We start from the raw sequence: 26,287 nt of genomic DNA, 5'->3' as shown, positions 1-26,287 counted from the left end.
GAGATAGAAACATCAATGATGAGAGAGAATCATTGATCAGCTGTCTCCTGCACGGCCCCCACTGGGGATTGAGCCTGCAACCGGGGCATGTACCCTTGACCAGAATCGAACCTGGGACCCTTTAGTCTGCAGGCTGGCGCTCTATTCACTGAGCCAAACTGGCTAAGGATCTGAAGAAGTTTTTAAAAATATTTCTTTCAAGGCAGGTCTACTGAAAAAAATTTCCCTCAATATTTGTATACTTGATAAAGTCTTCATTGCTTCTTGACTTTTGAAAAAAAAGTTTCACAGGATACAGAATTCCAGGTTGGTGATTTTTTTTTCCCCTCAACACTTTAAATATTTCACTCCATTCTCCTCTTACTTGCATGGTTTATAAGGAGAAGTGGAATATAATTGTTATCTTAGATCCTCTATAGGTAAGCTGTTTTTTTCCTCTGGCTTCTTTTAAGATTTTTTCTTTATCTTTGATTTTTCTAGAGTTTGAAAATAATATGACTAGGTGGGGTTTTTTTTGGTGGGGGCAGGGGGAGCATTTATTCTGCTTTCTGGATCTGTGGTTCTGTGTCTAACATTAATTTAGGGAAATTCTGTCATTGTTTCAAATGTTTCTTCTGTTCCTTTTTCTCTTTCTTTTGGTATTCTCATCACACATTGTTAGGTATTGTCCCCCACTTTTGAAGTATTCTGTTCCAATTTTTTAGTCTTTTTTTCCTATTTGCTTTTACGTTTTGGAAGTTTCTATTGACATATCTTCAAGCTCAGAGATTCTTCAGTGGCTCAGCCTACTAATGAACCCATCCAAGGCATTCTTCATTTCTTTTATAGTGTTTTTTATTTTCAGCATTTCATTTTTATTCTTTCTTAGTATTTCTCTCTGCTTACAATATCAATCTGTTCTTTTATGTTATCTACTTTTACTATTACCGGTCTTAGCATATTAATCATAGTTACATTAAAATCCTGGTCTGATAATGCCAACATTCCTGCCATATTTGACTCTCATTCTAATGTTTGCTCTGTTTTTTTAAGCTGTTTTTTTTTTTTTTTTTTACATTTTAGTATGCTTTGTAATTTTTTTTTTGGAAACCAGACATGATGTACTAGGTAAAAGGAATTGTAGTAAATAGGCCTTTAGTAATGTGATGGTGAGGTGTGAGGAAGTGTTTTAATGTTCTATGATTAGTTCTCCATCTTTTGGTGAGCTTATGTCCCTAGATTGTAAGCTTCACCAGCGCTTCTCAGTTTTTTTTTTCCTCCCTTAGGTGGGACTTCAAGATCAAAATTAGGTATTTCCCTTCTCCTAGATATGTTAGGCTCTGATAAAACCCCAATAGGTTAGGCTATGGTAAAATTATTGCTCTCTTGAGAGGAAACCTTGTTACAAAGAACAGAATTTTCTGAAGCATGAGTGGGATTATCCTCCTATCTTCATTGTGAGAACCCTTTAGAGCTACTGGAAGTAAAAGTCACAAAAGTGTGGGTATACTCCCCTGTGACTGGGCCCCTAGAGTTTTTAACTTTCATACTGTTTTGCATTGAACCCCCAGCTATTCATTTCAGTTCAGGTTTTCCTACCCAGGTTCCAATTCCCATGGAGACTTCTGCTCCTGGGTTTCCTCTCCAGCAAGTTTTGATTCTCTGTATCTTTCTGTCTGTTTCTCCAATTTAGGGAGTAGTGTTTTCTCCATGACCACAATTCACTGACAGATAGAAGAGAAGACAAGTTTTCTTTCAGTGTGTTCAGCTATTTACTTGTTATTAGGATAGAGTAATGACTTACAAGCTTCTTAAATGCAAGACTGGAAATCAGAAGTCCAAATACATCTCTTTTTTTGGGCTTTTTAACTTAATTTTTAAGTCTTTATTGTTGAGAGTACTACAGATGTCCTCCCCCCATTACCCCCCTCCACCTGGTTTGCGCCCCGCCCCAGGCCTTCACCACCCTACTGTCTTTGTCCATAGGTAAGATCTTTGGTTAAGCTCATCCCGTCCCCCTCCTTGCTTCCCTCTGAGATTTGTCAGTCTGTTCCATGCTTCCATGTCTCTGATTCTATTTTATTCATCAGTTTATTTTGTTCATTAGATTCTTTGTTTGTTTATTTTTGACTTTTAGATTCACATGTTGATGGATATGTATTTATTGTCATTATTTGATGGCATTCACAGCTATATATTTGTCTCCTAAGCACTGCTTTAACTGAATTCCATATGTTTTTTATGTTTTTTAAAAAATTAACCTCAAGTTAGTTTCTAATTCCCTTTATTGTCCTTAGACTTTGTATAAGGGTGACATTTATATTTCATTATTGGATTAATTTCAGAGAACTTTAGTCCCACCAGGCCCCTGGATTTACATTTATAACTTTAAAGAATAGTTTCTGAAGAATAGAGGAACTGAGAGTAGACATTAGTGGCTGGGGAGGAAGGGCTACCATTTAAGCCCCAGCTTTTTCTTTTCTTTTTTTTTTTGCTTTTTTATTGTTGACCTTATTACAGTTACCCATATCTCCACTTTCTACCCCTTTGCCAGCCTTCACCAGCCCCAGCCCCCTTCCCTTTGGCCATCACCACACTGTTGTTTGTGTGTATGTGGTATACATATATGTTCCTTGGTCAATCCCTTCACCTTCTTTCAACCAGTCCCCCCTCCCCTCTTCCCTCTGACACTTGTCAGTTTGTTCCATGTATCTATACCCCTGGTTCTATTTTGTTTGCCACTTTATTTTGTTAATTAGTTTCCACATATAAGTGAAATCATGTGGTATTTGTCTTTCTCTGTTTATAATCCCCAGTTTTTGAAGCCACCCTTGTGTCCCTTGTTCTTCTAAACCAGTAGTTCTCAACTAGGGGGTCATATTACCCTTCCGGTGACATTTGACAATGTCTAGAGACATTTTTGGTTGTCATAACTGGGGTAGAGGATGGCATGCAACTGGCATCTAGTCGATATAGGATGCTGCTCAACATCCTATAGTGCACAGGGCATCCCCTCACAGCGAATAATTATCTGGTCTGAAATGTCAACATTGCTGCCACTCAGAAACCTTTTTAACCCCTTAAATTGCTCGGACTGTTTCCCACTCACCCAGCCCCTACCTGTACAGGTGTCTTACTATCTCTTCACAGTCGTCACCGAAGGTAGGTGAAATGTCATGATTTGAGATGAGGTGAGCAAAGCCTTAAATTTGAAGCAACCTGTCAGTCAATAGCAAAGTGTGGATGACCACGCTCTAGACCAGTTGATTCCCAAAAAAGCCCACTGATACCTGGGCTCCACTTGCATTGTTCATTCCATCTTTCAAAATCAGGTCATCGTGCATTGTCTTGTGAGTATATGTCTGGCATATTGGTAGACTCGGGGGCCTCTCCTAGCTAAGAATGCTTTACATTGTCTTGTGATCCCTCATTGTCTTGTTTAATATCTCCCTCTACAAATAAAGTGGAAACTTCCTGCGGACAACATGGCATTTGGCATTGACTGGATATTCAATGAATTTTTTGTTGAAAGAATTAGGGCTATATGAGAGAAAATATGTAAAAATGTAAGCTTGGTTATACCTAGGAGCTCAAAGTGAAAGCTGTAGGTGCCTCCAGAGAGGCTAGGAAAAGGGGAAGAGAAATTATGGGCCTATACATTGGTTGTTTTGCCTATAGGATTTAATTGGTTTGTCATTAATACTGGTAAGTATTATTTCCCTTGTTAAATTTCTCACATTTCAGCTTCCTTTTCTCTTTGAATTGTTTATACTAGCACCTTTTATCTTTATTAAAAGACCAGTTTTAACCCTGTTTGAAAATTCAGTGTCCTCAGATTTTGTTCCCTAAGGGTCTTATCAAAAACATAACTTAAAAAATCGTTTGTGATGTTTGACATCAGTTATTGTTATATTATCTTGATATTGATTGAATCTCTAGAGTAATTCCTCACAACACCGTCGAGAGGTTCTATGACTTTAAGTGAAATGATGTATAACAAAACGAATTTTACCATAGACCAGTGGTCGGCAAACTCATTAGTCAACAGAGCCAAATATCAACAGTACAACGATTGAAATTTCTTTTGAGAGCCAAATTTTTTAAACTTAAACTATATAGGTAGGTACATTGTTATTAACTTAATTAGGGTACTCCTATGGCTTAGGAAGAGCCACACTCAAGGGGCCAAAGAGTCGCATGTGGCTCGCGAGCCGCAGTTTGCCGACCACTGCCATAGACTATCAGCAGTTTCCAACCTTTCGGGCCTCACAGACCACCAGTGGTCCATGGAGCACTGGTTGGCGACCACTGGACTAATTGATATCAACGAGAGTTAGATTCCTACAGCATCTCATTAACATTGTAATAAAATTATGTTGAACAAAATAACATTATTCAACGACCTGCTCTATGGATTAAGGTAGCTGGTCTCAATTTTTCCATACATAAAATGGGAATGATGATCCTTTGTTAGCTAACTGAGACTTTTCTTGTGATGCAATTTTAAAAGTAGTTTGCTAGAATGAAACAAAGTGCATTCAGACTTTGTGCTTTTACTTACACTGCTAGCCTGAGTAAATGGGATGTTGATCTAGTAATTTGATTAAAAGATCTAAAGTTCTAATTTTATCTTGGACTGACTGTCCTGACAATTATAATGCCTTGATCTTTGTTTCTCCACAGGTGTTACAGAACATACTAGACACTGAAAAAGATTATGCTAAAGAACTTCAGTCTCTTCTTGTTACTTACTTAAGACCCCTGCAGTCCAATAACAAGTAAGATTTATATTTGAAACCGCTCACTAAATAAAGCAAGATAACATCAGCAATATGGAGTCATTGCTCTCATGTCACTGAATAATTGATATTGCCCTTTAGAAGAATTTCCACAGATCACAGGTTGCTAAGAACATGATCAAGGCAACAGAAAAGAGCGTGGTTTTCTTTCTCTTCTGACTGTGGAAGGGATGAGTAGATCTGCATTTCTGTCTCACAATTTTTATGCTATATGTTTTAAGCGATACATCTGGTTTTACATCACAGAAAAAGACCTTGTTGGTGTTTTTATCCAGAAAGCGCATAAACTGAAAATTCTTTTGTTCACTCTGACGTTTGCTTGCCAGGGCGGAAATTCTTTCCCATGCACCGAGAGTGGAAAAAGTGTGGCATTTTATGAATGTTCATAAGAACAATTCAAAGCAGTATTTTACCCAGGCAAAAGTGAATGATAAAGGGATGCAAAAATGTTTTTTTTAATAAAATGTTCTGAACTTATTCTGGTCTTAGAAACCTGAGGTGACTGTCTGAGGCCTGAATTGAAAACTTAATTTTCACAAATGAAAAATATTGGCCATTCATTTTTTGTGTGCTTGTAGGAATAACATATTTAACAAATAGTGCCTCACTGCATTTGTTTGTATTTTTATGTTAATTTATTAATCTTTACTACAGATTATGATCTATAAGTCAAATAGAAAATTTAGCAGTTGGTTCATATAATGGAAAACAAAAGCCTCCTCTTTTACTTGAGTAAGAGTTTATTTTGTTAGACAGTTGCCTAAACTATTGACTTCAGGCTTGAATAAGTTTAATATATTTCACTTTTCTTTTTTTTTCCAAATCATGTTTGCTTAGGCATAATGTCTTGCTAAATTTTGCACTTGGTTATTTTCTTGGCACTATGCGAATCTTACTTCAGTATGAAAGGACTTTGTATTCCTGTGTTTTGTAAGAGTTTAAACATAATCAATAAAATGTCTTTTGTCATTATTATGTAAAACATGAAGTGTTCTATGAATCATGGTTCTTAGAGCTGAATGGAACCTCAATGAATCACTGGGTCTAGTGCCCTGGAATAAATGACTGTCCCCACTAAATAAATAAGAAAACTGAAGTCCATAAAGGCTTTCTGCTGTACCCATCACACAACCAGTCAGTGGCCAGATTGGATCATTTTGTCTCCTGCCACCGAGTGAAATGTGCCTTTTGAGGTGACAGGCAGAGGAGAAGAGGGACACTGAAGTGGTAACCCTGGGAGGGGAGATCGTAAGATTTCAAATGAAGTAGTGACTGATTAGTAGTCAAGAAACAGTACGAGGAAAGGAAAGGAAAAGAGCCAGGTTAGAGGAGGTGAGAGACCTGAGTCAGAACTGAACTGTTCCCAAATAAATTCAAAATGCAGTTATAGTAAATTTCCATTGGTTCTGTCTTGGAGACCCCAGAATGATTTGAGCCAAACCAGATTATTAATTGTCTGATCCTAAAGGGGCCAAATAAGGCCAGTCAAGTTCTTTGGGGCTGTGAGAGAGTAACAACCAGGGAAGCTGGCTGAAGGTTTCACTTTCGACACCTATAAAAGGGGTTTTCCAGCTCGGTTCAGGAAGACATTAGAGTAGAGGAACTGGGAGCTTTTTATACTCTAGGGGTTATTGGTAACATTTGTTGGGGGTCTTCCTTTTCTTTGTCAGCAAAAATTACTCTCTTGGCCCTAACCGGTTTGGCTCAGTGGATAGAGCGTTGGTCTGCGGATGCAAGGGTCCTAGGTTCGATTCCAGTCAAGGGCATGTATCTTGGTTGTGGGCACATCCCCAGTGGGGTGTGTGCAGGAGGCAGCTAATCGATGTTTCTCTCTCATTGATGTTTCTAACTCTCTATCCCTCTCCCTTCCTCTCTGTAAAAAATCAATAAAATATATTTTAAAAAAATTACTCTCTTGGAAATATTCCCTTAGTATTACTATACTAAGGAGAAAGGACATGTGGCAGATACTGGCCTTTTAAGTAAATCTTCAGCAAAGTTTTCTTCCAAAAAGTGGTTAGGAGTATGGGCTCTGAAGCTAGAATTTTTTTTAAATTTATTTTTTAAATTATGTATTTTTTTATTGATTAAGTATTACAAATGTGTCCTTATCCCCCCATTGTCCCCTCATCCCCCCAGTCCTGCCCTCACCCTCACCCCCTGTTGTCCACATCCATCACTTATGCTTATATGCATGCATGTTTTGATTCAAATTTTGACTTCACTATTTACTGGCTTTGTGACTTGGGGTGATTTGCATAACCTTCCTGTGCCTGGGTTTCCTTACATGTAAGATAGAAACAATAGTACCTACATCATAAAGTTATTGTAAGGTTCAAATGAGTTATTATTTGTAAAATGCTTGCATAAGTGTTAAGTGCTATATGAGTGTTGTTAGCTCTTGTTGTTATCACCTACTAGTATTTTTTTCAATTACAGTTTACATTCAATATTATTTTGTATTAGTTTCAAATGTGCATGGTGGCTAGATATTTCCAGTACCCACCTGGCACCATACATAGTTATTACAATACTAGAGGCCCAGTGCACAAAATTCATGTGTGTGGGGGGGTGTCCCTCAGCCCACCCTGAATCCTCTGCAATCTGGGACCCCTTGGGGGATGCCTGCAGGATCAGGCTTAAACTGGCAGTCGGAAATCCCTCTTGAAATGCAGGACCGCTGGCTCCTAACCACTCACTTGCCTGCCTGCCTGATTGCCCCTAACCACTCTGCCTGCTTGCCTGATTGCCCCTAACTGTTCTCCCCTGCCGGCCTGATCCCCCTAACTGCTCTCCCCTGCCAGATTGATTGCCCTAACTGCCAGCCTGATCCCCCTAACTAACTGCTCTCCCCTGTCAGCCTGATCCCCCTAATTGCTCTCCCCTGCCGGCCTGATCGCCCCTAACTGCCTCTGCCTCAGCCCCACCACCGTGGCTTTGTCTAGAAGGACATCTGGAAGGTTGCCCAGAAGATGTCTGGTGTAATTAGCATATTACCATTTTATTAGTATAGATTATTGACTATATTTTCTATACTGTGATTGATATCCCTGTGACTATTTTGTAACTATCAATCTGTACTTCTCAATCCCTTCATCTTTTTCACCCAGTCCCCCAACCCCTCTCCCCTCTGGCAGCTATCAGTCTGTTCTGTGTATCTGTGATTCTGTTTCTGTTTTGATAGGGGAAGAATGAATGAGAAAAATTTTAATATAGAGGCCCTGGCCAAAATTGTTCAGTTTGTTTTTGTTTGACTCCATTCCACTCCAAAAACAAAGAAAGAAATCAGTGCTATTTTCTTTCCTCCTACTTCCTCTCATATAGAATTTTTTTAGTTGATTTATGTGCATTTTAATATAGGAGAAACTGGATTTTTCTTTTCCCCCTGTGCATTATATTAGCATATATAATACCTTTCAATTACTTTCCCAGCTCCTCTAGAAGAGAGTACTCATTTTTTTTTACATTTATCTCCACCTATGATGTATTTTACATGTTTAGATGCTAAGATGTTTTTATTGAGGTATAATTGACATATATCATTGCATTAGTTTCAGGTGTACAGCATAATGATTTGATTGATATATGTTTATATCGTGAAATGATTGCCACAATAAGTCTAGTTAACAGCCATCACCCTATATAGTTACAGAAATTTTTTTTCTTGTGATGAGAACTACTAAGATCCACCCTCTTAACAGCTTTCAAATATGCAGTGCAGTATTATTAACTATAGTCACCATGCTGTGCATTGCATCTCCATCACATTTATTTTATAACTGGAAGTTTATACCTTTTGACTTCACCCATTTTGTCAACCCCTACCCCTCATATGTGACAAACACCAATCTGTTCTCTGTAGATACTTAGATATTCAGTACTTGTTATTAATTTACTCATTTTGTAAAATTCCTGATAAATACATAAAATACCTTATAAACACTTGTTTTCTTTAGGATCATTATTCTTATTATAGAAAAGAGAAATCAAGGAAAGAAGCTTTAGAAAGTTGCTTAAAACTGGAGTTGGCATAAATAAAAAAAAGTTAAAATATATGGATTGCTTCCCTTGACTCATATGCTACTTCCTAACAAATTATCAGCTCACTGGACTAGAGAGAAATAACTAGAGTCAAGTTCTATTCACTGACACCACATATATATATATATGTATATGTATATGTTGTTGTTTTTTTCAGTCTGAGTACTGTGGAGTTTACATCTTTATTGGGGAACTTTGAGGAAGTATGCACATTTCAGCAGACACTCTGCCAAGCCTTAGAAGAATGTTCAAAGTAAGTGTCACATATTGCCATAAGGATAGCTAGCAACATTGTTTTTGTTTTATTTTCCTTTTAATTTTTGTCTTAGACAGGGGTACTTTATATCTATGCTTTTAATACAACTTGATATTGTCCCAGAGCAGAGGGGATGCACCAGGTGGTTGTACAATGTCAAATCACTTGTATTTTTGTCTTTATTTTAAAATCATATAAGTTTACTGTTTCTGGTCAGTATAAGAGAGAAATAAGGTCTCAATTAACTATGGATGAAGCCTTTGACATAGATTAGGTATTTTCTTTTGTACATTGTAAATTACTTGGAAAAGTTATTCAGATTATTCATTCGGTTTCACAAACTTGTTTTTCTCTTTTAATTACTCCTGGTATCATGTCTATTATACTAATAGTTGAAAGAGATGAAAAGTGGAGAAAGGAAAAGTATCTTTCTGTGAACCAAAACACATATTTGATGGCTAGCTAGATTGTTGAAGTATTCAACTTCATACTACAAAATGAACTATAATGATTGTCAGGCAACATATTTCTGTAGAAGGATTAATTTTCCAAGCAGTGTATTTTGGAAAAGTTGGTGACTTTCATCATCTATAGGGAAATTGGGGCTATTATCTGTTTCTTTTTTTAAAATTTTATTTATTTAATAGTAATTGATTTCTTATTTTTTTAAAAAAATTCTTTATTGTTTAAAGTATTACATATAGTATTACATATATCTCCTTTTTCATCCATTGACCTCTGCCCGGCCACCCCCACCCCCCACCTATTTCTTTATGGGACACAGATGGTTGTCTAGGGAAGGCAATGGTAAAAGCCCACACTAAAGAGATCTGAGGAGCCATTCCAAATGCAGATAAGGATCCAGATTATTCATATAGAAAGATGTTCACTAAGTGAGAAGAGCAGATTACAAACTAGATTTGTGATCTTTATTTTCCATTTTACAGAGAAACATGTAGGAGAAAGTCCAATGAATATGACAAAATTGTTATCATAGGTATCTCTGAATGGTGGAATCCTGAGTACTTTTTTTCTTCCTGGTATTTGTCTGATTTTTCCATAAATGAAAGCAGGTGGTTTGTAATTTTAAAAATCCTGAGGCCACCCTGCCTAGCAAGCACCAGGCCACCAAGACTATGTAATACTTCTTTTTGGATTTTATTAGTTTTGTTTATACTTGACCTTCATCTAAATTAGCTAAGAGTATTTTTAGTATGGCCAGTAAAATTTGAATATTATAATTTGAACAAGCATTTTAGAAGAAAACCCTACCTACTGTTTCTAAATAAGTATCTGACCCTATGTATTGGCCTATGTTTGGTGATTAGAGTTACAGCAGCAGTCAAGAATTTGTGTTTCATGGATAAAATGGTTGTAATATAGTTTCTCCTTTAACTTTGGCAGAATTCGAAATGTTTGCATGTTCCTGGTATTAATTTGAATCATCTTCCTTTCTCCCCTGTTTTCTGTTTTACATTATGTTCCACCTGTTTTACCTACAGATTTCCAGAAAACCAACACAAAGTAGGAGGTTGTCTACTGAACCTCATGCCTCATTTTAAATCCATGTATTTGGCTTACTGTGCGAATCATCCTTCAGCTGTAAATGTACTCACCCAACACAGGTAAATCATTAACATTTTCCCAAAAAAACTGTTTTACAGTGAGACCCTTTCCTAGAACCATCTCATTTGGAAATCTAAGTTCTCCTGTAGAACTCTTAATTATTCCCATTCATCATGCCAGGAATTGATTCACTGTTACATGTACAGTGGGGCCTTGACTTACGAGTTTAATTTGTTCTGTGACGGAGCTCGTAACTCAAATTACTCGTATGTCAAATCAAAAAGTGAACGAGTGAGACACGTGATGCTGGGCTGATGTTGTGGCGTTCACTGTGACGTTCGCTACGCCAACTAGTGGTGGGGTATTTGAAACTGGCTCGTAACCCGAATTTTAGCTCGCAACTCAAAGCAAAAGATCGGCCAAGAGACGGCTCGTATCTTGAAAAACTCGTTAGTCGGGACACTCATAAGTCAAGGCCCCACTGTATTGAGTGTTTATCAATTCAACAAATAATCTACTGAGCACCTAATATGTGCAAGATCCTGTACTAGCTGGTGGGGATAAAGCAGTGAACAAGGAAGAGAAGGTCCCTCTCTTCATGGAGCATAGAATCTTGACGGAAATGCAGGCATGAAATTAAATATTGTAAACATGTTGTATACTAAAGGGTAATTAAAAAGATGCAGTGAGAATTTGCAACATGGTATCAACTCAGTGTGGGGTGAGGGGAAGATTGGAGAAGGTGTTCCTGAAGTAAAATTCTATTTAGATCCAATGGGTTAGCCTTTCCCTGCCCCAGTGAATGTTTTATCTGGGATGCTGGCAAGTAGCTAAACCACTTAGGTTAATCTCTTTCAATTTTCTATTTTCTGGTAGGGGAAGTCTCAGACAGGGTTATGGCTAAAAGGCAGCTATTAACATGGAAAAGTGGAAGGAAACTAACACTGTGAACTTTGTGGCAGGTACTTTAAGCAAAGGGCTTATAATAATTATACACTGAATATAAATGTTTCTGATTCCAAGGAGAACAACAGAATAGTAGTGTCTCCTTTAAGAGTTCTTGCAAGGAACTAGGATAAATCTTCTACCTTCCTTTACCCTCTGATTACCTATCCCTGACACATTTGCTGAGACATTTATCTGGGAGAGAACACTGTATGATAGGCTTAAAGATGCAGCTTTAACTTTTAAATCATGTGCTAGAAATATGGGTGGGACAGTAGCAAGAACAACACACACAGGCTCTTAGGACTTAACCTGGAGACTAGATTCATAATGGACACAGATTCTGGAGACTGCTCAATAATGAAAAGAATATTCTTCTCAGAGAAATCAAGATGGCGGCATATGTAAACACCGGAAATAGCTGCCTCACACAACAACTTCAAAAATACAACTAAAAGACAAAACGGACATCAACCAGAACCAAAGGAAGGCTGGCTGAGTGGAAATTCTAAAACTAGACGGAAAGAGAAAAGCACACTGAGACTCAGAGGAGGTGCGGGAGTAAAGTGCAGAGGTATGGAGGCGCACATGGAAAGGGCTGGCAACTGAGGACATGGTTGTCTTTTTCAATCGGGAGGGAGTCTCAAGCTCCCAACTGCTCTGAACTCCAGTTCCGGGTGAGTCTCTGGGGACCCAGACCCATACCCAGAAACTGGACTGTCTGGCATCAGTCGGACCTTGAGGGCAGCTTTCTCTCAGAGGTGCTTGCAGCGATTACTGGACACTGAGATGCAGGGCCTCTTAGGGTAGGGCTGAGGAGCAGCAATAGTTGCTTGCTCCACCCGGTTGATCCCCTGAGACCCCGCCCCACCGAAGCTGTTTGCAGAGGCTTTTGCATATGAAAGGCCTGGCCCTTTGCAATCTGAAAATTACCTAACAAACTGCAGCTGGGTCAGAGAGACCCAGAACTTCCAAAAGAAGACCCAAGGCCTCACAGCAGCTTGCATTGCTTCACAGCTGGGCCTCATCTGGGCACCTCCAAACCCTAAACAAAGAAGAGGAATCTGAAGATCTCTCCATAACTCCTGCTGGGTAGCCTCAGACAGAGGCTAAATTAGCACCTCCTTAGAGATCCAAGAGCCAGTGTACCCAGTGGTGAGATTGGGACCATCCAGATTACAACTCCTCAGATCCATAAGCGACACACTCAGGGGGCAGACTCAGGGAGCACCAAAGCCCCACTGAAGCAAGTCTTGCCCCATAAGGGTGTCTTCAGCACAGAAGTTCTCCCACTGTAGACACAGCTGATTCTCACAGACAATTGGCCTGGAGGTCAATTCTTCCCAGTGATACCAACAACAATCAAGGCTTAACTACAACAAGACTGTGCACAAAACCCACAAAGGGATGCACCAAGAGTGTCCACCCCAGGTAATTGGGGAGGCTGAGCCACTGGGCCCTATAAGATACCTAGCACACAAAGCCACTCTATCAATACAGGGAAGCATAACAAATGCGGAGACAAAGAAACAGGTCACAAATGACAGAAATGGAGACAGCAAACTTCTGGATATAGAGTTAAAAGCCACGGTTATAAGATTTTTCAAGAACTTTCTAGAAACTGCTAATAAATGTAGTGAGACCCTCAATAAATCTAGTGAGACCCTCGAGGTTATGAAAAAGGACAAACTAGAAATTAAGCATACACTGACTGAAATAAAGAATATTATACAGAGTTCCAAAAGCAGACTAGAGGATCGCAAGAATCAAGTCAAAGATTTGAAATACGAAGAAGCAAGAAACACCCAACAGGAAAAACAAAAAGAAAAAAGAATCCAAAAATATGAAGATAGTGTAAGGAGCCTCTGGGACAACTTCAAGTGTACCAACATCCAAATTATGGGGGTGCCAGAAGAAGAGAGAGAGCAAGATATTGAAAACCTATTTGAAGAAATAATGACAGAAAACTTCCCCCACCTGGTGAAAGAAATAGACTTACAAGTCCAGGAAGCACAGAGAACCCCAAACAAAAGGAATCCAAAGAGGACCACACCAGGACACATCATAATTAAAATGACAAGAGCAAAAGACAAAGAGAGAATCTTAAAAGAAGCAAGAGAAAAAAAGTCAGTTACCTACAAGGAAGTACCCATATGACTGTCAGCTGATTTCTCAACAGAAACTATGCAGGCCAGAAGGGAGTGGCAAGAAATATTCAAAGTGATGAATGCCAAGAACCTACAACCAAGATTACTTTACCCAGCAAAGCTATCATTCAGAATTGAAGGTCAGATAAAGAGCTTCACAGATAAGAAAAAGCTAAAGGAGTTCATCACCACCAAACCAGTTTTATATGAAATGCTGAAGGGTATCCTTTAAGAAGAGGAAGAAGAAGAAAAAGGTAAAGATACAAATTATGAACAACAAATACACATCTATCAACAAGTGAATCTAAAAATCAAGTGAATAAATAATCTGATGAACAGAATAAGCTGGTGAATATAATAGAATGAGGGGCATAGAAAGGGAGTGGACTGACTATTCTCGGGTGTGGGGGGTGCAGGAAGAGACTGGAAAAAAATCATACACCTATGGATGAGGACAGTGGGGGGGGGGGGCGGGTAAAGGCAGAGCGTGGGGTGGGAACTGGGTGGAGGGGAGGTATGGGGAGAAAAAAGAGGAGCAACTGTAATAGTCTGAACAATAAAAATTTAGTTAAAAACAAACAAACAAACACAAAAGAATATTCTTCTCTTAGCCTGACCCAAACTTGAACTCCTAGAGCCAGGCTAGAACACTAGTTGATACCGACCCTCAGAAGTGGCAGTAATTTTGTGTGTGTTTTTTTCTGATTTGTAAGGAGCTTTATTGACTTCATAGAGCTGTTATGTAAGGACATTTTTAATGTAGAATTCAGTAGTTCCTATTTGAAGGTACATTTTATTCTCCTGATCAAAGTTATGAATTCTTATGGAATAGTAAATATGGAAGTTGAATTTATAGAAAGAGAAGCCATGACTCTGGGTTATTTAGGCAAGTGCTTAAAGCTCATAACCTAATATATAAAAGGCCAGGGTTGTAACGACCAATCATGACCGAAGGCTGACTGACCCGGAAGTCCTTCAGTCAGCACTGGGTTGCTGTGGCGACCCAGCACTGATTGTCCCGCTGCAGCCTGGTGACCCAGCACTGACTGCCCAGGGGGCTGAGACCCAGAGAGAGAGGCAGGGTCTGATCCGTAGCTTCAGTGGCAGCTGTTGATCAGTACTTGCCTCTCTCTTTCTCTCCCTCTTTCTTTCCGTGCTTCGCCAGCAGCCAGGCCTTTCTTTCTCTCTTGGCCTCTGCAGGGGCTACTGTTCAGCTCCGCCTCTCTGATCAGGCCCAGAGATAGGCCCAGAGATGCTTACTGGCATAGGATCTGACCAATCAGAACCAAATGTGGGTGCTGTGAAAAACCAATGGCTGCCTAGGAGGCGGAGCTTCTGACACTGACTGGCATAGAAACTGACCAATCAGAACCAAATTGGCCAGCAGAGGAGGGCAGTTGGGGGTGAGATCAGGCCAGCAGGGGAGGGCAGTTGGGGGCAACCAGGCTGGCAGGGGAGGGCAGTTAGGGGTGATCAGGCTGACAGGCAGAGGCAGTTAGGGGTGATTAGGCAGGCAGGCAGGTGAGTAGTTAGGAGCCAGTGGTCCCAGACTGTGAGATGGATGCCCAACTGCCGGTTTAGGCCTGATCCCTAATTGGAGAGGGTGCAGGCTGGGCTGAGGGAACTCCCCATCCGTGCACAAATTTCGTGCACCGGGCCTCTAGTTAGCTAATAATAACATTGACTATGTGCCAGGCACATGATTTAAAAGTCTATACCAGGTTTCAAGTTATACTACAAAGCCACTGTAGTCAAAACAGTCTGGTATTGGAACAAGAACAGGCATATAGATGAATGGAACAGAACAGAGAACCCAGAAATCAACCCAAGCCAATTAATATTTGACAAAGGGGGCAAGAGTATACAATGGAGTCAAGATAGTCTCTTCAATAAATGGTGTTGGGAAAATTGGACAGTTACATGCAAAAAAATGAAACTAGACCACTAACTTACACCATACACAAAAATAAACTCAAAATGGATAAAGGACTTAAATATAAGATGGGAAACCATAAAAATCTTAGAAGAAGCTATAGGCAGCAAAATAGCGGACATTTGTTGTAGCAATATCTTTACCGATACAGGCAAAGGAAACCAAGTAGAAAATAAACAGCTGGGACTACATCAAAATAAAGAGCTCCTGCACAGCAAAAGAAACCATCAACAAAATTAAAGGGAGCCCACTGTATGCGAGAACATATTTGGCAATGATATATTTGATAAGGAGTTAATGTAAGGAACACATACAACCTAACAAAAGGAAGATAAACAACCCAGTTAAAAAATGGGCAAAGGACCTAAATAGAGACTTCTCCAAAGTGGATATACAGATGGCCAAGAGATGTATGAAAAAATGCTCAAAGTCAGTAATCATCAGAGAGATGCAAATTAAAACAACAATGAAGTATATCAGCTCTCACCTGTCAGAATGGCTACTATCAACAGATCAAAAAATGACAAGTGCTGGCAAGGATGTGGAGAAAAGGGGACTCTAGTACACTGCTGGTGGGAATGCAGACTGGTGCAGCCATTATGGAAAACAGTATGGAGTTTCCTTAAAATATTAAATATGGAACTTCCATTTGTCCAGTAATCTGACTTCTAGGAATATAGCCAAAGAAACCCAAAGCACCAATCAGAAAGAATGTATGCACCCCTATATTCATAGAAGTGTTATTTACAATAGCTAAGATCTGGATTACTTAGTGTTTTCTACATATAAAATCATGTGATCTGTAAACAGAGATCATTTCACTTCCTTTTCTATTTAGATGACTTTAAATTATTTTTGTGTCAAATCGCTCTAGCTAGGACTTCCAGTATTATGTTGAATTGAAGTTGCAATAGTGGACATCCATACCTTGTTCTGAATCTTATAGGGAAAGCTTTCAGTTTTTCACAATTGAGTATGATGTGAACTGCATGCTTTTCATCTATGCCCTTTTAATGTTGATGTAATTTCTTTCTATTCCTAATTAGTTGAGTGTTTTCTTAATAAAAAAGAGTGCTAAATCTTGTCAAATGCCCTTTCTACATCTATTGGAATGACTGTGTGATTTTTATCCTTTGTCTCTTTAATGTGGTGTATAACATTGATTGATTTTCATGTGTTGAACTATTACTTGCATCCTAGGGATAAATCTCATTTGGTCATGGTGTATAATCCTTTTAATATGCTGTTGAATTTGGTTTGCTAGTGTTTTGTTGAGGATTTTTGCATCTATATTACTCAGGATATTGGCCTGTAGTTTTTGTTTCTTTTTTTACAATTGAGATAATATTAGTTAATAACATTATATGAGTTTCAGGTGGACAATACTATAATTTTTTTCTTTTTTCTTATTGTTGAAAATATTACAGAAGTCCCCTTTGTTTGTTTGTTTGCCCCATTGACCTCTTCCACTCCGCACCAGCCTCTTCCAGGCCTTCACTACTCTATTATCTGTGAATACTATAATTTGGTATCTGTATACACTGTAGTGTGCTTACCACCAAAAGTCTAGTTTCCATCTGTCACCATATACTAACCTTTACCCATTTTGCCCTCCCCCGCCTTCTTCAATTCTGGTCACCATCAATCTGTTGTCTGTATCTATATGTTTGCTTTTGTTTTGTTGGTTTGTTTCTTTTTTAGTTTTATTTTCCACATATGAGTGAAATTGCACAGCTTTTGTTCTTTTTCATTTGACTTATTTCACTTAGCATAATACTCTCAAGATACATCCATGTTGTTGCAAATGGCAATGTTTCCTCTTTTTTTATAGCTGAGTAGTATTTCACTCTATCTATCTATCTATCTATCTATCTATCTATCTATCATCTATCATCTATCTATCATCTATTTAATCACATGTTCTTTACCCATTCATCTATTGATGGACACTTTGGTTGTTTCCATATATTTTGTGCGTAGTTATTCTATCTAATAAAGAGGGAATATGCTAATTGACCCTCACACCATCACAAGATGGTGGCACGCACAGCCAATAAGGAGGGAATATGCTAATTGACTGTCCTGCCCTCAAAAATGGCAGCACCCACAGCCAATAAGGAGGGAGTATGCTGATTTACTACTATGCCCTCAAAGATGGCGGCACCCACAGCCAATAAGGAACGAATATGCTAATTGGCTGCCACACCCTCAAAGATGGCGGCACCCACAGCCACAAGATGGCCAGCAGGGGAGGGCAGTTGTGGGCTGTCAGACCAGCAGGGGAGGGCATTTGGGGGTGACCAGGCCTGTAGGGGAGGGCAGTTAGGGGTGACCAGGCTGGCAGGGGAGGGTAGTTAGGGGCAACCAGGCTGGCAGGGGAGGGCAGTTGGGGGCCACCAGGCCGGCAGGGGAGCAGTTAGGCATTGATCAGGCTGGCAGGGGAGTGGTTAGGGGGTGATCAGGCTGGCAGGCAGAAGCGGTTAGGGCAGTCAGGCAGGCAGGCAGGCAAGCCTTTGGGAGCCAGTGGTCCCGGATTGAGAGGGATGTCTGACTGCCTGTGGGATTGGGCTTAAACCAGCAGTCGGACATCCCCTGAGAGGTCCCAGATTGGAGAGAGTGCAGGCTGGGCTGAGGGACCCCCCCCCCCCCACAGTGCATGAATTTCGTGCATCAGGCCTCTAGTTGTAAATAATGGTGCTATAAACATGGGGATGCAGATATCTCTTCCAGATAGTGATTTTGTTTCCTTTGGATAAATACCCAGAAATGGAATTACTAAATCATATGGTAGTAATATCTTTAATATTTTGAGGAACTTCCATACTATTTTCTGTAGTTTCTGCACCAATTTACATTTTCACCAACAATGCACAAGGGTTCCCTTTTCTCCACATCCTCCCCAATACTTGTTATCTCTTGTATTTTTTATGATAGCCATTCTAACATATGCGAGGTGATAGCTTATTGTGGTTTCAATTTGTATTTTCCTGCTGATTAGTGATGTTGAACGCCTTTTTGTGTACCTGTTGGTGATTTGTATGTCTTCTTTGGAAAGATGTCTTTTCAGTTCCTTTGACCATTTGTTAATCTGATTGTTTCTTTGCTATTGAGTTGTATGAATCAGATTTGTGATTTGCAAGTATTTTCTCTCATTAATAGGCCACCTTTTCATTTTGTTGGTTTCCTTTGCTATGCAGAAGCTTTTTAGTTTGAATAGTCCAATTTGTTTATTTTTTTCTTTTGTTACCTGTGCATTTTGTAAGTACTGGGCTTCAGTTTCTTTGAATTTCCTTGTTGTTTTTGTCTCTCTATCTTTGTGTTTCTAAGAACTCCTTTTAAAATAGAGTCTGAGTCTTTAGCTCTCTCTCCTGTTATTATACTGGAGTCCTGTTGATGTGGTGGCAAGGTGTGCTAGAGGGGATGCAGGCTATAATGTTATGAATAAATTTCATTTTTAATGGACCTGGGTTCCTGAACTTTGACCTTTAGAAATATTCCTTAGCCTTTTCTTTTTCTCCTCTCACTTATGACAGGAAGATGAGAGAGGGTTGGAGCTGACCCCAAGCTAGATTCTCTTGGAGAGCAAGCTTTTATTATGGAGAATGTTCTAGGAGCTTTTCACAGCGGTTGCTTTTCTCTCTCCCTCTCTGAACCACAAGGGGATTTTTCTTAGATTTTTACCATGAGAACCTGAGATGCAGAACCCACAAAAGTGTTGGGGTCCCCAAGGCTGGGTTCCTGGGAGTTTTTAACTGTCAAGCTAGTTAACATTCAGACTCTTGCAATTCATCAAAATTACCATTTGTGTTTTCCTATCAATTATCATCTCCAGTGGCTTCTTCTGAGGGAAACTGATTTCAGCTCTAATTCTCCGTATTTGCCTGTCTTTGCAGATTTGAGGGTGGTGATTTTCTTGTAATTTCAATTCTCACTGGATCTAAAAACAAACAAACAATTTTTAGTTTGTTCAGTGTTTTTTTCTTATTACGAAGACAGTAAGGATGACTTTTAAGCTCTTTACATGTCAGAGCTGCAAAAATTCTGTTAATTAAAAAAAATTTAGTGGTTGTTTTGAGGCTTTCCATATGTATATTAACTTGTTAAAATCTAATTCATGTTTACACTAATGTAATTCTAGTGAGATATACAAATGTTACTACTAGTATAGCTGTCTCCTCTTTCCTTTTTGTGCTATTATTGTTATATATGCTATTACAAGCACAATAATACATAGTTATGATTGTTTAATATAATTTTATATCTACGAATGAAACTGGGAGAAAAAAGGAGAGCAAGGATATATTTATGGCATTTGTTTTATTAACATTCTTATTTGTTATTTGTTTATCATCATTTCTTCTTGTGGATTTGAGTTACTATCTGGTATCATATCCTTATTCCGATAGAACTTTGCTCCCAACCACCTCCATTGTACTGCCTTTATAAAATATATTACATTTCTATATGCTATAGGTCCAACAGTACAATTATATAATATTACTTTATAATATTGTTTTTATATCAGTTAAGAGAAGAAGGAGAAATATGTATTTATAATTGCATAATTACCTTTCATAATTACATGATTACCTTTACTGGTATTCTATGTTTTTATATGTCGATTTGTGTTAACATCTGAATTTACTTGTTTTTATGCTGTAAGTTGAGTATTTCTTGTAAGGTGGATCTTCTAGCAAAGAATTCTCTCAATTTTTTATTATCTGAGATTGTTTTCATTCCAAATTTTTTGCAAGATACTTTGAATGGATACAGAATTATTGGTTAGTAGCTTAGTGTTTTCATGACTCTGTGAGTATGTCATTCCGCTGCTTTCTGACCTCCATTAATTCTGATAAAAATTAGTTATTAATCTTATTCAGCTTCCCTAGCCCATGACGAGTTGTTTTTCCTCTTTCTCTTTTTCAAGATTTTCTTTTTGTCTGTCTTTCAGCATTTTTACTATAATTTTTCTGTCTGTGGGTCTCTTTGCATTTATTCTACTTGGAATTCATTGAGCTTCTTGGATGTGTATATTGATATTTTTTCTCAAGTTTTGGAAATTTTTAATCATTTATTCAACTATTTTTTCTACTTATCTATTTCCTCTCCTTTTGGTACTCTCATCATGCATATGTTGTTGTGCTTAACGATGTCCCACATTTCTCTGAAGCTCATTCATTTTTCTATTATTTTTTTCTCAGATTGTATTATCTCTGTCATTCTATCTTTAGGTTCATTGATTCTTTCTTAGTTGAGATCTATCATTGAGAACCTCTAGTGAAATTTTAAAATTCAGTTATTGTACATTTTAACTCCAGAATTTCTATTTGGTGCTTTCAAATAATTTCTCACTACTGATATTCTCTATTTGATAAAACATTGTCATAGCTTCCTTTAATTCTTTAAGCATGGTTTCCTTTTTTCTTGGAACACATTATAATTAATACTTTGAAGTCTTTATTAAATCTGACATTTTGTCACATTCACAGATCATTTCTGTTGTCTTCTCCATCCCAACCTGTGTATGGATCACACATTCCTGTTTCTTTCTTTTTTTTTTTTTTAAATCCACACTTGCCAGGAATTTAGCTTCTTCAACTCAGAATTGAAGCTGATGAGATGTGCTAGTGAGATATTTTATCCTTGAATTGGGAGCTGAGGGGAGAGAGAGGCCTGTCTTGGCCACACTTGCCTGGATTGGAGCTTGTGTCAAGCTGAGCTGAAAAGAAAGGAGAGTGGGAGATAGCAGGTCATGGCTCAAATGCCTGAACTCTCCCTGTTCTGAGTTTTAGAATATTTTTCTTGAATAAGTGTTTTTTCATGTATCATATGCCATTAAGACAATTTCTAGAGACTTAAAACTGTTGCTTTTGTGGTTTCCACCAGCTATGCTTGTTTCACTGGGAAAGGTCCATGGAGCATCTCATGCCACCATGCTGAAAGTAAAACTCCTTACCATTTCCTTTTAAGCTCCTTTGTGCCACTCCTTGATCTCAGTGTAATTTTTTTACCACTTTAATATTGTTTCAGTTTACAGTTCTGCCACCTAGAAGTTTTGTTACTTCTAATCTGTAGTTTCCTCATTTGTAAAATGAGGATAAAATCACCTACCTTGTAGGGTTGGTATGAGGATCAAATGAAATAATGTATACGAAGTCTACAGCATAAAGCACAAGGTAGTTGTTGTAACTCCCCATTTCTACTTTATTCATCTTCTAACAGCTTCTAATTATTTTTTTGAAAAAATGCGATATTTCAAGTACACAAAGCATTCAGCTTAATTATAGCTGCAATTGGAGTCCTGTGTATACTTTCCAATATGTCCTGTTTCCCCCTCCCTCATCAGAAGGAACCACAGTCCTGAATTTGTTTTTATCATTTCCAAGAATGTTTGCATATATTACAACCTATCTTCAATAAAGAAAAAAATGATTCAAGGGCGTTTTTCCTGTGATGGGTACATAAACATCCTGTATGTATAAGGACAGATTTCTTAATGACAACAAAAAGAGATACCTACAATTCTTTTCCTTTTAGTCTGGGAACAGCATTCTGGATAAATATCAGGAAGAAATGGTGTACCTCAAACAACAGCCTTTTGTAGTATTTAGAGAACTTTCTGTGGTAGCTCTGTGTGCTAAAATGTTACTGACTGAATTTACCTATATTATGAATCTAATTTTATAAATAATAATAGATATTTCTTCTAACTTTATGATTTAAAGTGTGTTACATTTGTTAATTTAAAGATTCACAACTTTTGGAGGAATTATTTTATGCTGTTTGCTTGATTTTGCTTAGTGATTTTTTTTTTGAGATTTATACTATCCCTAGAAATGGAAGAAGATTCACTGGAGTCCTCTAGAATTGAATTTTTATCTTACTGGTTTATTTACATGTAAGGGGTGAAAATTCAATTATAATACTTGGGATTTTCCTCAGATGTGCTTCTAATATTATCTCAGCTACTTTATATGCATCTTTAATTTATGCTGACATACTAGAGGAAAAGCATAGCTGAATAAAATTTGCATAAAATTCAGATAGAAATCCTGTGTTAGCGGAAGGTTGCAGATGAAATAAGGACATTGATGGATTTCTGTTCCTTTCCTGATGAATTGTAAGATATTTACAAGCAGGAAAATCACTCCTAGCCTGAGCAGACCAGTCAGTTGAACTGAATCCTTTTGGCCTGCAGGTGGCAATATCATACCAGAAATTAGTGTGGCAGTTGGCAATGAGAAAACATGCAGCCTTAATAAACACTATGATTGCCTGTTGGTACCTTGTAAAAAATGCAGTAATGTATCATCTGAATTTGGATATATAAGCAGACTCCAGCCTTGGTGTGTTCACAGATTTACATATATTTGAATAGCTGCCCCAGTCTTTTACTATCCCCTGGGTGAGGTCTTTTGGGATTTCCCCTTTCTCTCCCCTCTGGCTTGCTGCTGTAGCTTATGTTTCTCCCTTACAAAAATACCCACTTTCTTCCCATGCTTCAGTATGATGTCCATTCTTTGCGTGAGGGAGAGGAACCCGGAGTTAATAGAGAGGAGAAGAGATTTGGTGCTAAGACAGATCTGGACCTTACTTCTGTCTCTATTGCAGGAACTACCATAAAAACCACAGTGTACTTTTCCTCTTGTTAGTTTTATTAAGTCTCTGTTATCACTGTTGTCAGCAGTGAAGACTTTAGGAAAAACCCAAAGAATTGTGTCTTTGCTTTGGGGACAAGGAGCATAGGAAAAAAATCAGATTAGATTCTGTTCTGTTTCTGTCTTTGAGCATCCAGGGAAAGGAGAAAGTGAGACTGGACACAAACAAAATGTGGTGGGGACAAAAAAAGCAGCAGACAGCCTAGTCTCTGAGACTGGATAAATGAAAAAAGGATAATAGATAACTACCCAACCCAACTGAGCGGCATCCTTGAAATTTTCCACTGGCTAGAGGCCAGGGCCTCCCAGATCCTCATGTCTCACCTCCCCTTTCTAGGCCACAGTGATTCCCATGAAAGGCTGGTATGGAGAGGAAATAAATATCTGATCTTTTTCTAGCTGTTCTAGGTAGAGTTATCACTATTCAAAGTAGCAATCTTATGCAGAGGTTCCACAAAAACACAGGTACATGATATGGTTAAGCTCTGTAGTTATATTACAATGTGAGATAGTTTTCTTGAGCTTTCCAGCCCAACCCAGAACATACCAGAACCTCATCCACCATGAATTTTATGAGATAAATGTATGTTGAGTTTCAAACAAAGTTTATACATTGAGAAATGCTTCTGTTGTGTCATATCATATATATATATATATATATATATATATATATATATATATATAACATATTAAGCTTGAAAAGAAAGTCTTAACTCACATTTTCAAACAAGCTGTATAAAATTAAAAACTGCATTTATAGACAGATTGTTCAAACAAGCTGTATAAAATTAAAAACTGCATTTATAGACAGATTGTTCTTTGGTGTAATGATATACAGGGTGGACAAAAGTAGATTTACAGTTGTTCATATAGAAAATAATACAATAATTAATAAATAATAATTAATAAATAATAATACAAGAATAAACTCTGTGTATCCTGTACTCACAACTGTATACCTACTTTTGTCTTAACCTGTATTGATTTTTGTGTATGTTAATTTGTATATTAAATTTATTTGGCTAAATGAAAATATACATTTTATAATCTATTTATCATAACAGACAATTGCTTTATGTGATAGTTTTGTTCTTTTGTTGTACTAGTATAATGTTCTTTCCTCTTTAAAATTTTATTTTTCAATTACAGTAGTAAAATGTGTTTTATTTCCAATAACCAGTGTTCTCATATTATACTAAAAACTTTGAAAGCTTTTTTATAATATTTAATAAGTCTAGAAGTTAAAATGCTGCATGGGAAACAATAACAGCGAACACATTAGCATTTGCTTTTAAGTGTTGTATCACTTGTATTAGTTAGAGTAGAATGTTGAGAATATGGGTGGTTACTTAGTCATGGAAAGAAAAAAGTAAGACTTGTTTAGTAAATTGAAAAGAAATTAGGAAAGTGATTTTCTCTAAATTACACTTCTACTCAAATGCACTCCCCAAGTTCCAGTTATTTTCCTAATTATATTTTATATTTCATGAATTTTTAAACCTCTTTGTGCACTTTATGCTTTTGGTTGGAAATTAAACATCAATTGGATTTCAATTAAAAATGTAGTTTTTATTTTTATTTATTTATTTTTTTAATATATTTTATTGATTTTTTACAGAGAGGAAGGGAGAGAGATAGAGAGTTAGAAACATCGATGAGAGAGAATCATCGATCAGCTGCCTCCTGCACATCTCCTACTGGGGATATGCCCGCAACCCAGGTACATGCCCTTGACCGGAATCGAACCTGGGACCTCTCAGTCCGCAGGCCAACGCTCTATCCACTGAGCCAAACCGGTTTCTGCAAAAATGTAGTTTTTAAAGATGCTATTTTTTTTTAAAATATATTTTATTGAGTTTTTACAGAGAGGAAAGGAGAGAGATAGAGAGTTAGAAACATCGATGAGAGAGAAACATCGACCAGCTGCCTCCTGCACATCTCCCACTGGGGATGTGCCCGCAACCCAGGTACATGCCCTTGACCGGAATCGAACCTGGGACCTTTCAGTCCGCAGGCCGACGCTCTATCCACTGAGCCAAACTGGTTTCGGCTTTAAAGATGCTATTTTAGCAAGGTATTTGCCTTGGAATAATAATAATAGTAATAAAAATGCATCTAGTGACTGCTTTAAAATTTATAAAATACTTTCCTATACAGAGGCAGTGTGGTGTTATGGAAAGACCTGCGGCTTTAACTTCACATTTGAGTATGAACCCCAACTTAGCCATGCACATTCTGTTACTCATTCTTCTTGAGACTCAAGTTTCTCATCTGTAAAATGAGGATAACACCTGTGTTGAAATGTTGTGAATCTATAATAATAAAAGTGTAATATGCTAATTAGACCAGACATCCTTCCAGATGACCTTCCAGACGAAGCCAGGACTTCTGCCCACCCTTTATATCATTACACCAAAGCGAGGGAAGCCCGGGTCCCAGGTGCCAGAGGGAAGCCGGTGCCGGAAGCAGGGGAAGGAAGGCCTACTCTTGCACCAATTTCATGCATCGGGCCTCTAGAATTAAATAAGAACCAATGTATGCAATGATCTTAGCATGAAATAGTAGCCTTACAAGCCCCAAGTATTTAATCTTAATAATTGTAGTAGGAAGTAGGTTTTATTTCTATTTTACAGATGAGTCATCTGAGGCTAGGTCACTGATCCAGGGTCACCAGATCTGTTTTTTGTTTGTTTTGTTTTAGTTGAAAATCCATTATTATTATTTTTAAATTTTTTATTATTAAATTTACTGGGGTGACATTGGTTAATATGATCATATAGGCTTCTGGTGTGGGTTTCTATGTTACAAGATCTGTATCTTGCACTGTGTGCCCACAGCAAATCTGTTTTATGACTCCAAGTTTTGGGCACTTCACTCCCTTCAGCTGCTTTTGGAGCAAGATTGCAAAAACTGCTAAAATAACATTAATCATTAAATGTGACCACTCAGATGTGATTTAGCTT

At 38.0% G+C, this 26,287-nt stretch overlaps 1 protein-coding gene across 1 annotated transcript in view; it reads left to right on the top strand.

The window, feature by feature from the left end:
* Positions 1-26,287, top strand: part of ARHGEF6 (Rac/Cdc42 guanine nucleotide exchange factor 6) — a 125,168-nt gene that overhangs the window by 66,208 nt on the left and 32,673 nt on the right. The window contains exons 7-9 of the mRNA XM_081115150.1: positions 4,663-4,757; positions 8,977-9,072; positions 10,578-10,700. Coding sequence (XP_080971276.1) covers positions 4,663-4,757; positions 8,977-9,072; positions 10,578-10,700 — 314 coding nt within the window. The remainder of the gene's footprint in view (positions 1-4,662; positions 4,758-8,976; positions 9,073-10,577; positions 10,701-26,287) is intronic.

Source organism: Myotis nattereri, assembly GCF_964212035.1.
Source record: "Myotis nattereri genome assembly, chromosome: X".
Taxonomy (NCBI): Eukaryota; Metazoa; Chordata; class Mammalia; order Chiroptera; family Vespertilionidae; genus Myotis; species Myotis nattereri.
The sequence above is the reverse complement of the archived record's forward strand: the minus strand, read 5'-3'. Positions and strand labels throughout refer to the sequence as shown.